This window comes from Chiloscyllium plagiosum, chromosome 9 (assembly GCF_004010195.1).
Source record: "Chiloscyllium plagiosum isolate BGI_BamShark_2017 chromosome 9, ASM401019v2, whole genome shotgun sequence".
Lineage (NCBI taxonomy): Eukaryota > Metazoa > Chordata > Chondrichthyes > Orectolobiformes > Hemiscylliidae > Chiloscyllium > Chiloscyllium plagiosum.
Genome location: NC_057718.1, coordinates 47663347 through 47679824, shown reverse-complemented (window position 1 = coordinate 47679824; position 16478 = coordinate 47663347). Strand labels below are relative to the sequence as shown.

Genomic DNA, 16478 nt, shown 5'->3' with positions numbered 1-16478 from the left:
TAGCATTCGTAAGTCGGGGGGACCCTCTGTAACGCAAAGCATACAGTTATGATATCTGCCTGGAAAGAATATTTCTCATGCAGGAAGATTTTGGGTTGACTATATTTTACATACGTGTTCTGAATTTGTAGCTTTCCATTAAAATGACGATTGTACTCAAAATTTCTTCAGTTAGTTGTGGTTACAAAATATGGACTACTCAGAAAAGTGAAGGACCAGATGTTTAGGCCTGCATTTCAGACAGTTAGTTCAGAGTAATGGTTATTGTGACTAAATATTATTAAAAAGGAGACTCTGCATTTTGGAATTGTTTTTATTGGAACTGGGAATTAAGTACTATTTTCATTGTAAATGAGCCAAGTGAAGTTGAAATTGCCTTATCCTCTGTTGACTTGTTATTCAACAACACATAGGCATCATATTTGGCGAGTGTTTGTTGCTAAATTTATGCAAATCGGTGCTGTATTTCAACAGTTGGCTTTGAATTGACTCCATGGCTTTGAAATATTGGGTTACCTTCTGAGATTGTGAAGAATCGTCTCCTCCAGCTTAATGATTATTTCTAAAGTTTCTTGACTTGATTACCTCTCATCCATCCTCTGTAAACTTTGCACTTGTGCAAAACCTTGCTGCTTGTATTTGTCTTGTAATAAATTGTGACTATCCTCAAAACAATTCCTCTCAAGCATAGATGGTATTGTAAGTTTTTATTAAGAAAGTCCCAAAAAAAGTTAGCAACAGCCAGCTGGCCTCCAGAGCTGAAAAAAGAAATTTAATCAGTATATTTCATTTGAGAAATGCCATTTTAAAATTTGTAAAATATTAATTTTCTCTAATGTAAGTTTAGTTGAACACCCCTATTTTGGCACTCAGATATCCCTTGGCATCCAAAGCCCATTGCAAAGGCAATGCAACCTATCAATCGTGCAGAGTTGGCAAAGAGAGGGAAGGGGCAGTTGGGCTGCTTTTTTTAAAAAAAAGCCTGTTCCGTGATATAATTATGCATCTCTGGACTTGGACCCAAGCCTGGTTCAGAGTTGGTAGCACTGTTACTGCACGAGGAGAATCCTATGAGTCTGAATAACTAATTATTTTATTTAACCCATTTATCTAATCAACCTGTTCAGAGACCTTGTGACACCCCTGGACCTGTGGGACTTGAACCTGGGTTCTTGGTGCATGGTTAGGGGCACTATCGCTGCACTACATCACTGTTCCCTCTCCCCCCACCACTAACCAATTTTTCCTCATTAACTTGTTCAGGATGTTATAACACACCTCTGGAAGTGGGTGGGACTAGAGCCCAGACCTCCCAATTCAGGGCTAGAGACACTATCACTGCAACACAGAACCCAATCACACTTTTATGTTTTTTTTTACAAAGAAAAGGCACTCTTGTAAATAGACTTTATTATGCATATTTTTTCCTACCCCTAGGAAAACACCTGTGTGGCTAATTGTGCATTAACAAGGGCATATGCCTAAAACATCGATTCTCCTGGTCTTCGGATGCTGCCCGACCTGCTGTGCTTTTCCCCAGCAACACACACTCAAGCCAGTTAAAGGCAATGCTGACATCAAATCAGGCCCAGGAGTAGACCGAGGAGGTAATCCTCCGCTCTGCCCACACTCCTGTGCACTGGGTCCCCAAAGATCAGGAGTGCGGTGGTGAAGTGCAGCCAAAACCACAACAAAAGGTTCTTCAAAACCCTCAAAATGGAGAGGAAACGCTTACAACTGATACATGCATGGTCTATGGACTGCAGTGCCGCAAAGGAAGTGGTTGGACTGAGAATTGCTGAACCACTGTGGTGAAAATGCACTTTGATGTGCAACTAGGTGAAAATGAGGACTGCAGACTCTGGATGCTGTCTGACCTACTATGCTTTTGCAGTGCCACCCTTTTCGACTCCGACTGTGGCATGCAGCACCTTCCACCCCAGATCCCCAAAGGAAAGAAAGAGGACACCCACATAGAAAGCCTTACGCTGCGGATTCCTGCTGCCCAGTGGCAAATAAGCATGCCATGGCATGTCCGGATAGCGGATGCAAGAGTCCATGGATGGTTAGCAGCATTAGCCTGTACAAAAACTGCCATTTTGTAAGGAAAAAAGACACTCCCCATGCATTCAGGAGGTGGCTCACAGCATAGGGTGCAGGCTTCTGAGGTCAATGTGAAATTCTGTACCAACGTCTTTGTAAAGGGCAGAAGTGATGAGTTCCATCTGGTTAGATTAGATTAGATTAGACTACTTACAGTGTGGAAACAGGCCCTTCGGCCCAACAAGTCCACACTGCCCCACCGAAGCGCAACCCACCCATACCCCTACATCTACCCCTTACCTAACACTACAGGCAATTTAGCATGGCCAATTCACCTGACCCGCACATCTTTGGACTGTGGGAGGAAACCGGAGCACCCGGAGGAAACCCATGCAGACACGGGGAGAATGTGCAAACTCCACACAGTCAGTCGCCTGAGGAGGGAATTGAACCCGGGTCTCTGGCGCTGTGAGGCAACAGTGCTAACCACTGTGCCACCGTGCCGCCCACGGTTGTCCATTACCAAGGGAACTCCTGTTCAGCAAGTTCCACACAGTGATTCTTCATGGGCCTTGTCGGGTATATAACATTCTCCCCCGTCCCGAGTCTGAGGCCTCACCCTCACTCTTGTGATGATGAGGCCTCTTGTGTCACTTTGCCCTTGATCCCATTCCCGTTGCTCTCTGGGTCTGGTCAGGAGGGGACATTTATAAAGTAAGCAATGTCTCTTCCATGAAGACTGTTGAAGAACCATTCCAGAGGGAGTGTCTCTGAGGCAATCTCTGACTGAGTTTTTGCCACCTCTGTCTCCATCTCCAAACATGAATACTTGTAGTCCTCAGGCCTGGCTTTTGGGCAGAGTTTGCTGTCTGCACATTGTGGAAGATGCTGATGGTGGCATGTCCTTCAAAACAATTGCTTCTGTGAAGTTCCCGCGAACAGTGATGATTGAAGGTTTTCTTTTCAGTCTTCTACCCTGTTTTAACCATGGATAATACCAGAATCACTTTTGTTTAAAAAATGACTCCTGTAATCCATGGAGAGCCATCACCGAAGGAAGGCCGTTATTTTAAAGTTACTATTTGGCCTGTGTCCACGCGTGGTCACTTTTTTTGGGCCGTCTTGTTTTAATTCAACCATGTAGAATCATTAGAATCCCTGCAGAGTGGAAAGAGGCCAGGACTTGAGACAACTTGGGGTAAGTCGGGCAAAGCCTAAACCAAAGGCATTGGCCCATCGGTAGTTCTGCTGGGGCTATTGCCACCATTGTATGTCTTTATAGTTGAAAAGAGAACATGCAAGCTTTGTTTCCAAAGCACCTGCAGTTTGCTTTCTTGTGCTACTTTTGAATACTTGGGCCACCTGCTCAGCCAGACCATTTAAGGATGGGTGAGAGGGTGCTGTGCAGATGTGCTCTCCTCAATGGAGGTTTTATTAGAGGTAGTAAAGGATATTCAATGCACGTCAATCCATTTCAAATGGCCGTCAATAATAATTAAGAACATAGAATCCATAAATGGCCTTGTGTAAATCTACATGCCCTCTTACTCAGGATTTCTCTGGCCATTCCAGTGAATGTAGTGAAAATGCTGATAGAGCCTTTAGGTTTTTCTGGCAGGTTTTGCATTGCCTGACTAGGTTTTTGATTCTTGTGTCTGTGCCAGGTGCCAAATACACCTCCTTGTGAGCATTTATATTTTAGAAATTTCTGGGTGGTCATTGTGCAATTCTTGAAGTATTGGTCACTGGCCTGGAAGCAGGATAGCCACATAGGCTCCCTGGTGGCATGGTGGCACAGTGGTTAGCACTGTTGCCTCACAGCGCCAGAGACCCGGGTTCAATTCCCTCCTCAGGCGACTGACTGTGTGGAGTTTGCACATTCTCCCCGTGTCTGCGTGGGTTTCCTCCGGGTGCTCCGGTTTCCTCCCACAGTCCAAAGATGTGTGGGTCAGGTGAATTAGCCATGCTAAATTGCCCGCAGTGTTAGGTAAGGGGTAAATGTAGGGGTACGGGTGGGTTGCGCTTCGGCGGGTCGGTGTGGACTTGTTGGGCCGAAGGGCCTGTTTCCACACTGAAATCTAATCTAATCTAATCTAATCTAATCTAATCTAATCTAATCTAATAAAATAATGCTATCTTCTTTGTCAACTCCTGAAATTTTGAGATAGAGGGTTTCAACTCTTCCATGGGACATCTTTGAGGTTCACCACTTAAGATGATATCACGTAGCTTTGTCAGTATAGGGTCCTTTTGGGTTCAAGCATGGATTTGCTTGGCAGGTACTGATCGATTGTCCATGAAGTTCCAAGTCATCATGACTTCATCTACCTTTTGGAGGTGAACATAAGTTGGTGGGAAGCTGCAGGCAGTTCAAGGCATCCATCTTGGATATCTGTCTCCCCGAATGATCCAAAGAATATTCTTAGGCACCTAATTAAAAATACCCAGCATTGTAGCTGAGCTAATGCAATGGGAGGACTCAACTCCTCTTTGTTGAAGAGGCTAAGCAGAGGTTTGTGATCAGTTGTTATGGTGAAATGTCAACTGTAGGCATACTGGAATTTTTCCACCATGAATACCATGGCCAAACTTCTTTTTTGATCTGGGCATTCTTCATTTCTGTGTCCACCAGGATTCACAATGTATATGTAATTGGTCGTTTTTTTCTGTCATCCCAATGGTGTGGTAATACCACCCCTATCCCATAGTGGGAGCATTGTTGGTTACAGTGGTCTCAAGGAGTTGTAATGGGATAATATACTTGCTGACAGTGGTAGTTATATGATGTTTGTAAAGGCTTTCTCTTGTGGCATTTAGCACAACCATTTCAGATTTTTATTTAAGCAGAGCATGGTAGAGCAGGGTTGCTAAGTTTAATTTTTAAAATTCCCATAATTTATAAGACCTAGCAAAGACTTCAACTCCTTTGTTTCTTGGAGTCTGAGCCTTTTCTTTTGGCCTTCAGTTTCTCTTCAGGGTGTGTGTAAACCCTGTAACCAAGATACTTTACCTCAGGGAGAGCTTGAATAGGCTAGGGCTGTTTTCCCTGGAGCGTCGGAGGCTGAGGGGTGACATTATAGAGGTTTATAAAATTGAGGGGCATGGATAATATAAGTAGACAAAGTCTTTTACCTCAGGTTGGGGAGTCCAGAACTAGAGGCCATAGGTTTAGGGTGAGAGGGAAAAGATAATAAGAGACCTAAGGGGCAACTTTTTCACACAGAAGGTGGTAAGTGTATGGAATGAGCTGCTAGAGGAAGTGGTAGAGGCTGGTACAATTGTAGCATTTAATAGGCATCTGGATGGGTAAATGAATACGAAGGGTTTGGAGTGATATGGACTGAGTGCTGGAAATTGGGACTAGATTGGGTTGGAATACCTGGTCAGTATGGACAAGTTGGACCGAAGAATCTGTTTCTGTGCTGTACATCTTTATGACTCTATTTACCAGAACATATGTTTTTCCCTTTTTAGTTAGCAGCCAACCACAAATACTGCAATACCTCCTCCAAACTCATTAAATGTCTCTTTGCAATAGCTCCTGAGATTAAAGCATCATCCAAATTGACTGTCAATCTGGGCACATCTTGTAGGATGTTTTCCATGGCCCTTTGAAAGATGGTGCCAGCCAAAGACATCCCAAAAGGCAAGCAAGTATGCACATTCTTTTGTGGGTATTTATAGTGACATACTTCCCAGATGGCACCTCAATATATGACCACCAGCTAGCTTTGCATACAAGTCTTCTATGTAAGGCATACAATGTCTGCCTAAGTGGGAAGCTCTGCTGATCATCACCTTATAATCCCCACAGAGACCAATTGAATTATCATATTTTAAAACTGGGACTACTGGTATGGCCCATTCAGAAAATTGCCCTGGGTTGTGTGTTGCCAAGTTTCTCTAATGTTCCCATTCAGCCTCGACCAATGCAAATAGGCTGTATGTAACCGTCCATGCCTTGAAGAATTGAGATTGGACCCCTGGGTCTACATAAATCTTAGCCATGGCGCCTTTTATATTCCTGAGGCCCTCTTGGAACATGTGAAGAGACTTCTCAATAATTTGATATCGATTGCCAATATCCATTTTAAAGATCTGTTGCCAATCCAGGTGGATATTCTGCAGCCAATTCCTTCCTAAAAGGTTGGGACCTGGCCTTTGCACCACCATTAAGGGGAGTCTGACTGTTTGTTGCCAATGGGTGACTGGGATCACCATGGTCCTAGTAATGTGTAAGGGCTCCCCAGTGTATGGCCAATCTTACCTTACTGTCTTGTAGGCTTAAAGATGCCTCACCAGAGTTTCCTAAAGGTTTGCTCCCCAACAATATATACACCTGTGTCTATCTGTGTCTATACAGTGGCCTTTTATCTGAAGTTTTAACTTAATTGAGACCACGTCAGGAGCAGTGATGCAAGTTTAGCTGTATCAATTCCTTATCCTCAAGCTTATTTGCAAAGCCATGTTTTGAAGTGGTTTTGCACTTGGTCTGATTGGTACTCGGTTTGCCTGTTTTGGTAGCTTTTTTCTGGCAAACTCTGACCACAAGTGTTATATGGATGTTCTTGCTCCTTGCTGTATTGTGGAGAAACTTCCCATCCTGTTGTGGAACCTCATGGCCTCTGATTCCAATCACCATTCCTCCATAATAAACAGGAGCTGCAAGTTTTATCTGCTTTGGCTGTGTCACATAAGAGTTGCCAAAAGTTTAGGGAGGTGGGGGAATCCTCGATCAGCGGCCAGCATGGAGGAAGCAGTTCAGTGGATTCAGTAAGGGGATTCAGTCTTGGAGAAAAGTTACCTTGGAGCAGCTGAGAGCCAGTGCAGAGTGGGCTGCAGGCTTGGAGAGGAATGGGGTTGGTTTTTCGACTGGGAGTGGGTGGGTGGTCAGACCACAGGAGAAAGCTACTGCACCCAGCAGTGTAATGTTTATTTGAATTTTTGTTTATCTGACTGTAATGTTAATCCTTTTAACTATGTCTTATTTCTAACTTGTTCTTTAAACAGTGTAAAGTAATGCAACTACTTTTTTATTCCTTGTTGTAGCTACAATTTGTATCTAAGATGGCGCCACAAAGGGCGACATTATAAAATGTTTCACTGTACTCATAGACTTGAATACACATGACAAAGGATCTCTCCGTACTGCCCTCTCCCCTGTCCTCCTCCTCCCTCTCCTCTGAGAGTCATAGAGATATACAGCACGGAAACAGATCCTTGAGTCCATCTTGTCCACGCCAACCAGATATCCTAACCTAATCTGGTCCCATTTTCCAACACTCGGCCCACATCCATCGAAACCCTTCCCATTCATTTCTGCATCCAGATACCTTTTAAATGCAGTAATTGTACCAGCCTTCACCACTTCCTCTGGCAGCTCATTTCCATACACTCACCATCCTCTGTGTGGAAAAAGTTGTTCCTTAGGTCCCTTATTACATCTTTCCCCGCTTACCCTAAACTTATGCCCTTTCATTCTGGACTACCCCGCCCCAGGGAAAAGACCTCATCTATTTATCCTATTCATGCGCCTCATGATTTTATAAACCTCTATAAGGTCACCTCTCAGCCTCCGACACTCCAGGGGAAAAAAGCCCCAGCCTATTCAGCCTCTCCCTATAGCTCAAATCCTCCAATCCTGGCAACGTCCTTCTTCTCTGAACCCTTTCAAATTTCACAACATCCTTCTGATAGGAAGGAGACCAGAATTGGACAAAATACTCCAGAAGTAGCTAACGAATGTCCTGTACAGCCACAACATGACCTCCCAACTCCTGTACTCAATACTCTGACCAATAAAGGAAAGTATACCAAACACCACCTTCGCTGTCCCATCTACCTGCATCTCTACTTTCAAGGAACTATGAGCCTGCACTCCAAGGTCTCTTTTTTATTTTCAGTAACACACCTCAGGATCTTGCCATTAAATGTATACGTCCTGCTCTGATTTGCTTTTCCAAAATGCAGCATCTCACATTTATCTAACTTAAACTCCAACTGCTGATCCTCAGCCCATTGACCCATCTGATCAAGATCCCATTGTACTCTGAGGTAACCCTTTTCACTGTCCACTACATCTCCAGTTTTGGTGTCATCTGCAAATTTACTAGCCATACCTTCTCATTTATATAAATGACAAAAAGCAACGGACCCAGCACCAATCCTTGTGGCACACCACTGGCCACAGGCCTCCAGTCTGAAAGGCAACACTTCACCACTACCCTCTGTCCTCTGCCTTCGAGCCAATTCTGTATCCAAACGGCTAGTTCTCCCTGTATCCCTAGCTAGTTCCGTGAGATCTAACCTTGCTAACCTGTTTCCCGTGTGGAACCTTGTCGAATGCCTTACTGAAGTCCATACAGTTCACACCTACCGCTCTGCCCGCATCAATCCTCTTTGTTACTTTTTCAAAAAACTCGATCAAGTTTGAGAGACATGGTTTCCCACACACACAATCATGTTGACTATCCCTAATCAGTCCTTGCCTTTCAAAATACATGTACATCCTGTCCCTCAGGATTCCATCCAACAATTTGCCCACCACTGATGTCAGGCTCAACGGTTTATAGTCTCCTGGCTTGTCCTTACCACGTTTCTTAAATAGTGGTACCATATTAGCCAACCTCAAGTCTTCTGGCACCTCGCCTGTAGCGCTCGATGATACAAATATCTCAGCAAGGGGTCCAGCAATCATTTCCCTCGCTTCCCACAGAGTTCTAGGCCTGATCAGGTCTGAGGGATTTATCCACTTTTATACATTTCAAGACATCCAGCACTTCTCCTCCTATAATATGGACATTTTTCAAGATGTCACCATCTATTTCCCTACATTCTATATCTTCCATATCCTTTTCCACAGTAAATGTCCTGGGCACACATCCACTTTTATGCGTTTCAAGACATCCAGCACCACCAGCTCTGTAATATGAACATTTCTCTCCGGTCCCCTCCCATCCTGCCCCGTCCCCTCCCCTTCCCTCCTGTTCATCTTGTATATTTAATACCAGAAATAAGAAGCATTGAAGATAATAACGGCCCACAATGAATGGGAAATCTAAATGTTGTCACCAAGCATGGTTTAGGAACATTATTTACTGATCGAGTCCTAAGGTGCACCATAATCGCCAAATGAGACAATTCCAGGTGTTGAGCAAATCAGCTGAAGGGAATACTTGGATCGTTTCTCGCATATTTTCCAATTGCTGATGTATTGATTCAGCCCAAAAATAGACGCCCACAAAGCATGGTGTGCAGAATTGTGTTCCACTACAAATTTTAACCTGGCATGTTCTTCTTTCCATAATTAAAATCTATACAGGTGACCACACTGATTGAATGAGGAGTTTAGAGAAGATATTGGCAGGAGCAACACCAGGTCTGTCTGAAAATGAGGTACCAAACAGTGAAGTTAAAACGCAGGACTATATACATGCTGAACAGTGGAATTAATGTGTTCAATTCCAAACTAAGCAATCCAGCAGATCCGATCAAGGTGTGCTGTTCTGCTATATCTTGCTGTGAACGTAATGGACAAACATTTTTTTTTCAGCATTATCACACCTGACATGGTGTCAAGATGATACAAATGTCCCCATCCTCTTATTGGGCTGTACCATTATTGACTGCACAAGTCAATTTGAACCATCTTTATCCAGGAATCTCGGAAACAGTGTTTTCCTCCATGACAGATGCCCATTTATGATGTTAATTCATTCCTCCTGATAACAAGAAATAGCTGAGCTCACTGGATACAGCAAAGGCTCCTGACTGTGACAGCACCCTGTCTGTAGTGCTGAAGAACTGTAATCCAGAACAAGCTGCATTTCAGATCAAGGTGTTCCATTCCAGCTACAATACTGTCAGTGACCGAACAATGTGCAAAATTTTCTGGGTATGACCTATTCACAAAAAGCATGTCAAATCCAATTCAGTCAATCGCATCCTCATTCTGTCTACTCTTAATCAGCAGTGTGATGCAAGGTGCTGTCAACAGTGCTGTTACATTGCACTTAACTTCCTCATAACCCGGTCGTGGCTTGAGCATTGACAAAAGAGCTGAAAACCAGCAATGCAGAAAGACAGAATTTGATGTGTAGTGTCCAGTCCTTGTGAAACTGAAGTTATTGCAGAGAGGAGGAAGGTCTTCATGGTTGTAGTCAGGATTGACACAAAAGAATGTTCTTGTTTTGGGGCAGTCATCTCTGCCCCAGAATATTGCTGCATGAGTTCCTTGACATTATTTTTGACCAAATAATTTTTAGCAGCTTCAGCAATAGTTTTGTCTCCAACAAAAGTGAGGGTGAGCGACTATTTATACTCTGTATAACAGCATTTGCAAATCCTTGATTAATGGAACAATATGTGCACAATTACAGCAGGACCCAAACAATTCATAGTTTAGGCTGACATCGTGCACAGTTCCTTGGGCAATGACCATTTTCAGTGAGAGAGTATAACCATACTCCTTTCATGTTTCGTGGCATTGCCATGAATGAATCTGCCCCATTAAAATCATGGTGTCACCATTGACCAGAAATTTAACTGGACTCACCACATATTCTGTGGGTGCATAAACAATTTAGAGATAAGAATGGTGTATGATGAACAACTCTCCTCCTGACTGTCCGAAGACCATCAATCATCGAATTGACAGAAAGCATTGGTGTGATGAAATGACCTGGGCTTGTCTGGATGAACGCAGCTCCAACAAAACTCAAGAAGCTTATTCTCATCCAAGGCAAAGCATGCATGTGTTCAACATCCTGTCCATCACCTTTAACAGGTGCCGTCTGGCTGACCTGTATACTATGTACAAGATGCACTGCAACTCACCAAGGTTTCAAAACATGATTTCCGCATGTTAAAAACAAAAAGTGTCGCAGACATATTGTCAACTTCTAATCCACCTAACAGTCTCCCATTGTTGTAACTTTCATGTTTTTCATTGTTAGTTGATCAAGCAACTTACCAAACTGCATTGTGGTCATACTTTCATTACATAAACTTTATTAATTCGAGACGTCAACCCACCACTACCTTCAGGATAAATCACATGGGCTGTATATGCTGGCTTTGCAAACTACAGCTAAGCTCTGAATGAAAAGCAATTGAGTTTGAGATATGCATAACTATAGCTCCTCGATAACAATGTGTGACTTTGTTCAAAAATTTTGGTTCAATGTATCTGCCTCACAATATCTCAAAACAGGTGATGAATTTGTTCACATGCTATTGATTTTTTTTAAACTGCTTAGTTTTGAATGATATTACTTCAGAATGAAAGATTATGCTTCAATAAAAAGACAAAACCTTGAATGCACATGAATTGTTTCTAAGGCTGAGAGCAGGTTTTTCTTCTGGCATGTAAGCAGGTGCATTTTGATTACAATTTTGAAAATTAAAAGTGAGTCTTTTAAGTCGTGATTCTGAAAAGACTGCAGAGTTGCACTGAGCTGTCAGGAACTAATTGCAGAATTTTAAAAAATTCTCAGAGAAAATGGCTTCAATTGTATGTTTGCAAGCTGGGGTCTTTTGAAATTTGAGGATCTTTTAGGGGAATCTCATTCCTCATAAATATTTGTTTAGTTTTCTATTTATATGGTTTGATTTTTTTTTTTAAAAAAGCATTTGTAATAATAGCCTTTTTGAAATTAAGATACGGTGTTAGATAAGAAATGAAATGTCTTAATGCTTATTGCATGTATCCTTTCTCTTTCTACAGATGCTCCAAATGCTGAACAGCATGATCTCTTCTGTCAAAAATTACAGCAGTGCTGTGTGATTTTTGATTTCATGGACTCTGTTTCAGACTTAAAGAGTAAAGAGGTCAAAAGAGCAACCCTGAATGAATTGGTGGATTTCCTCACCTCAAATAGAGGTGTGCTTCTTGAACAAGCCTATCCTGAAATAGTAAAAATGGTATGTGATTTGTGCCCATTATGGATGTCATCCATTTTTATTTGTTCCAATCTGTTCTGGGTCATATTTCAATGAAAAGCTACTATTTATTGTTGTTCATTATGGTTCAGGTACTTGTTGGGCTGGACAGAGAATTGATTAAGTACAAACCTGTAAGTAAATTTTCAAAATTTGCAATTTGTTCTCAGACAATACCCACTGTAACATTGCATCTGGTGTTGGAAGTGAATTTTATAGTTTCTAAAAATAGAACTTGATATATTGGCATGCAAATACCTGGGTTGGTTAGATTAGATTACTTACTGTGGAAACAGACCCTTCGGCCCAACAAGTCCACACTGACCCGCTCATATGGATGGTTGAGTAAGTTTGAACAAGTGAATACATACTTCGAGTAAGTTTTAAGGATTTCACAAATGAATAATTGGCAAATGAGTCTTACCCTCCGACAGTCAGTCAAAGGAAATAAAGGTGGCAGTGTGGGTAAGGAAGCTTCATAAACAAACACATAAAGGTGACCTTAGATCCAAATAAGACACTACTGCTCTGAGTTAACCTAAACAGGGCAGGCACTGGCGTTGCTTACAAGTGGCGTCAGCTTTATGTTTGCACACACATACTCTTTGCTCCATCCGGATGTGGATTTTATACAATTCACAGTTTTACAGGTAATATTTCTGCTTCTGTGAAATACAAATTTGAACATAATGGTAGGTACTAGCTGTATTGCCAGATCTGGCAGGACCAGGTAAAACTGTAGAATCATTGAATCCCTACAGTGTGGAAACAGGCCAATCAGCCCAACAGTCCACACCAACCCTCCGAAGAGTAACCCACTCAGACCCATTCCCCTCCATATACCCCGACTAATGCATCTAACCTATATATCCCTGAACACTATGTGTAACTTAACATGGCCAGTTCACCTATCCTGCCATCTTTGGATTGTGGGAGGAAACTGGAGCACTCGGAGGAAACCCAGGCAAACACAGGGAGAATGAGCAAACTACACACAGACAGTTGCCCGAGGCTGGAATCGAACCCGGGTCCCAGGCGTTGAGGCAGCAGTGCTAACCACTGAGCCGAGGTTCCTACTTTCCCCCGATTAAAACTGTTCATTATAACTTCCAACTACAATTTGCAACTGCAAATCATGTTTCTAAATCCCTCTAATTCTATCACCTGACTCCTCCACTTTCAACCCCAACAAATGTGAGGGTCAAAACAGCAAGTGTCAGAGAAACTCAGCAAGTCTGGGAGCATGAGAGGAGAGAAAGTCTTTGTATTCTCTTTAGTCATAGGCGAGGTCCCAGAAGACCAGAGAATAGCTAATGCTGTTACTTTGTTTAAGAAGGGCAACAGGGATAATCTGGGCAATTACAGATTGTGAGCCCATCAGTGATAAATAAATTATTGGAGAAGACTTTTAGGAGGGGATTTGCTCACATTGGAAAAATATGGACATACTAGTAAAAGGCAGCATTACTTTGTGGAGAAAGTCATGTCTCTCGAACTTGATTGTGTGTTTAAGGAAAGGACAAAGATGATTGCTGAGGGCAGGGTGGTGGATGTTGTCTATGTGGATTTCAGCAAGGCCTTTGACATGACAAGATGATGCAGAAGGTGAAGTCACCTGATATCTGCAGTGAATTGTAAGATAGATACAGAAATGGCTTGGGCGGCATGTTAGCTCAGTGGTTCGCCCTGCTGCCTCATAGCACCAGTGACCTGGGTTCGATTCCACTCTGGGGCAACTGTCTGTATGGAATTTGCATGTTGTCCCTGTGTCAGCATGAGCTTCCTCCCACAGTCCAAAAACCTGTAGGTTAAGTGGATTGGCCTTGGTAAGTTTCTCCTTCGCATCCAAGGATGTGCAGCCGAGGTAGATTAGCCATGGGAAATGCAGAATTACGGGGATAGAGTAGGGTGGGATGCTTATCTGAAGGGTAGATGTGGACTCGAAGGGCTGAATGGCCTGCTTCCACACTCTTGGGATTTTATGATTCTATTCTATGATAGAAGACAAAGAGTAGAAGTAGATTTTTTTTTTTTTACGAGAGATCTGTGACCAGTGGTGTTCTGCAGGGATCAATGCTTGGGACCCTGTCACTTGTTGATTTTGGAGGAGAATCCTGGAAATGCTGGTGTTGAACTGGGATGGACAGTCAGAAGTCACATGGCACCAGGTTATAGTCCAACAGATTTCTTTGAAATCACAAGCTTTCAAAGTGCTGCTCATTTGTCAGGTGAAGTGAAAGTCAGCGCTCTGAAAGCTTCAAGAGAATATAAGTGGTCTGATCAGTAAGTTTGAGGAAAATACAAAGATTTGGGGAACTGTGAATAGTGAGGAGGATTGCCAGAGGATACAGCAGGTTAAAAATAGGCTGGACTTGGGTCAAGAAATGTCAGATGGAATTTAATCCAGGTAAATGGGAGGACATAAATTTTGGAAGGTCTGAATCAGGAGGGAATTAGACAGTAAATTGCAGAACCCTTCGAAGCTTTAACATACAGGGGAACCTAGGCATTTAGGTCAATAGTTCTTTGAAAAGGGCAACACAAGTGGATAAATTGGTCAAGGAGGTATATGACATGCTTGCCTTCATTCGGGGCATAAAATATAAAAATTGGCGTGTCATGTTGGAGCTGTATAAAAGATTCATTAGGCCACGTTTGGGAATATTGTACAGTTCTGGTTACCACACTGTTGGAAGGGTATGAAGGCTTTGGAGAAGGAACAGAAAAAGGCTTACCCAGCATATTGGTATGAGGAGAGATTGTACAAACTTGGTTTGTTTTCACATGAATGTGGGACACTGAGGGGCAACCTGATAGAATGGATAGTTGAAGTTGTCTTCCCAAAGTAGAAATGTCAGTTAATAAGGTACATAGGTTTACGGCAAAAGGAAGAAAAGTTTAAAGTAAATGTGAGAGACAAGTTTTGTTTAAAATGGAATGTGGAAAGTGCCTGGAATATGCTGTCAGAGGAGATGATTGAAGCAGATACAACAACAGTGTTTAAGAAGCATCTTGACAGATATATGAATAGGCAGGGAAAAGCGGGATATTGAGCGTATACAGGTAAATGATTTTTAGTTTAGGCATGAAAGATATAGAATGTAGAGAAATAGATGGTGACGTTTTGAAAAATGTCCATATTACAGAGGAGGAAATGATGGATGTCTTGAAATCCCTAGGACCTTATCAGGTGTACCATAGAATTCTGTGGGAAGTTAACAAAGTGATTGCTGGGCCCTTTACTGATATATTTGTGTCATAGATAGTCATAGGTGAGGTGCCGGAAGACTGGGGGTTGGCTAACATGGTGCCACTATTTAAGAAGGGTGGTAAGGACAAGCCAGGGAACTATAGACCATGAGCCTGGCATCAGTGGTGGGCAAGTTATTGGAGGGAATCCTGAGGGACAGAGGATGTACATGTATTTTGAAAGGCAAGGACTGATTAGGGATAGTCAACATTGCTTTGTGCATGGGAAGTCATGTCTCACAAACTTGATTGAGTTTTTTTGAAGAAGTAACATGAGGATTGATGAGGGCAGAGCTGTGGACATGATCTATATGGACTTCAGTAAGACATTTGACAAGGTTCCCCATGGAAGACTGAATAGCAAGGTTAGATCTCATGGTATACAAGGCTCAAAGGTAGAAGTCAGAGGGTGGTGATGGAGGGTTGTTTTTCAGACTGGAGGCCTGTGACCAGTGGAGTGCCACAAGGATTGGTGCTGGGCCCTCTACTTTTTTTTAAGCCATTTATATAAATGGTTTGGATGTGAACATAAGAGGTATAGTTGGTAAGTTTGCAGGTGACACCAAAATTGGAGGTTTAGTGGACAGTGAAGAAGGTTACCTCAGATTAAAATGGGATCTTGATCAGATTGGCCAATGGGTTGACAAGTAGCAGATAGAGTTTAATTTAAATAAATGTAAGGTGCTGCATTTTGGGAGAGCAAATCTTAGCAGGACACATACACTTAATGGTAAGTTCCTAGCGAGTGTTGCTGAACAAAGAGACCTTGGAGTGCAGGTTCATAGCCCCTTGAAAGTAGAGACGCAGGTAGATAGGATAGTGAAGAAGGCATTTGGTATGCTTCCCTTTATTGGTCAGAGCACTCATTATAGGAGTTGCGGGTCATTTTGTAACTATACAGGACATTTGTTAGGCCGTTGTTGGAATATCGAATGCAATTCTGGTCGTCTTCCCATCGGACGGATGTTGTAAATCTTTTCTGAACCATAAAGTTTCACAAGAATGTTGCCAGGATTTGAGCAATAGGAAGAGTTTGAATAGGCTAGGGTTGTTTTCCCTGGAGTGTCTGAGGCTGAGGGGTAACATTGTAGAGGTTTATAAAATCATGAGAGGCATGGATAAAGTATATAGACAAGGTTTTTTTCCTGGGGTAGGGGAGTCCAGAACTAGATACTATACATTTAGGGTAGAGGGCAAAGATATGAAAGAGACCTAAGGGGCAATGTTTTAATGCAGTGGGTGGTGTA

The 16478-nt window shown here is 42.6% G+C and overlaps 1 protein-coding gene across 1 annotated transcript in view; it reads left to right on the top strand.

The window, feature by feature from the left end:
• Positions 1-16478, top strand: part of ppp2r5a (protein phosphatase 2, regulatory subunit B', alpha isoform) — a 164095-nt gene that overhangs the window by 74188 nt on the left and 73429 nt on the right. Inside the window, exon 2 of the mRNA XM_043695865.1 lies at positions 11768-11964. Within this exon, the coding sequence (XP_043551800.1) occupies positions 11768-11964 (197 nt within the window). The remainder of the gene's footprint in view (positions 1-11767; positions 11965-16478) is intronic.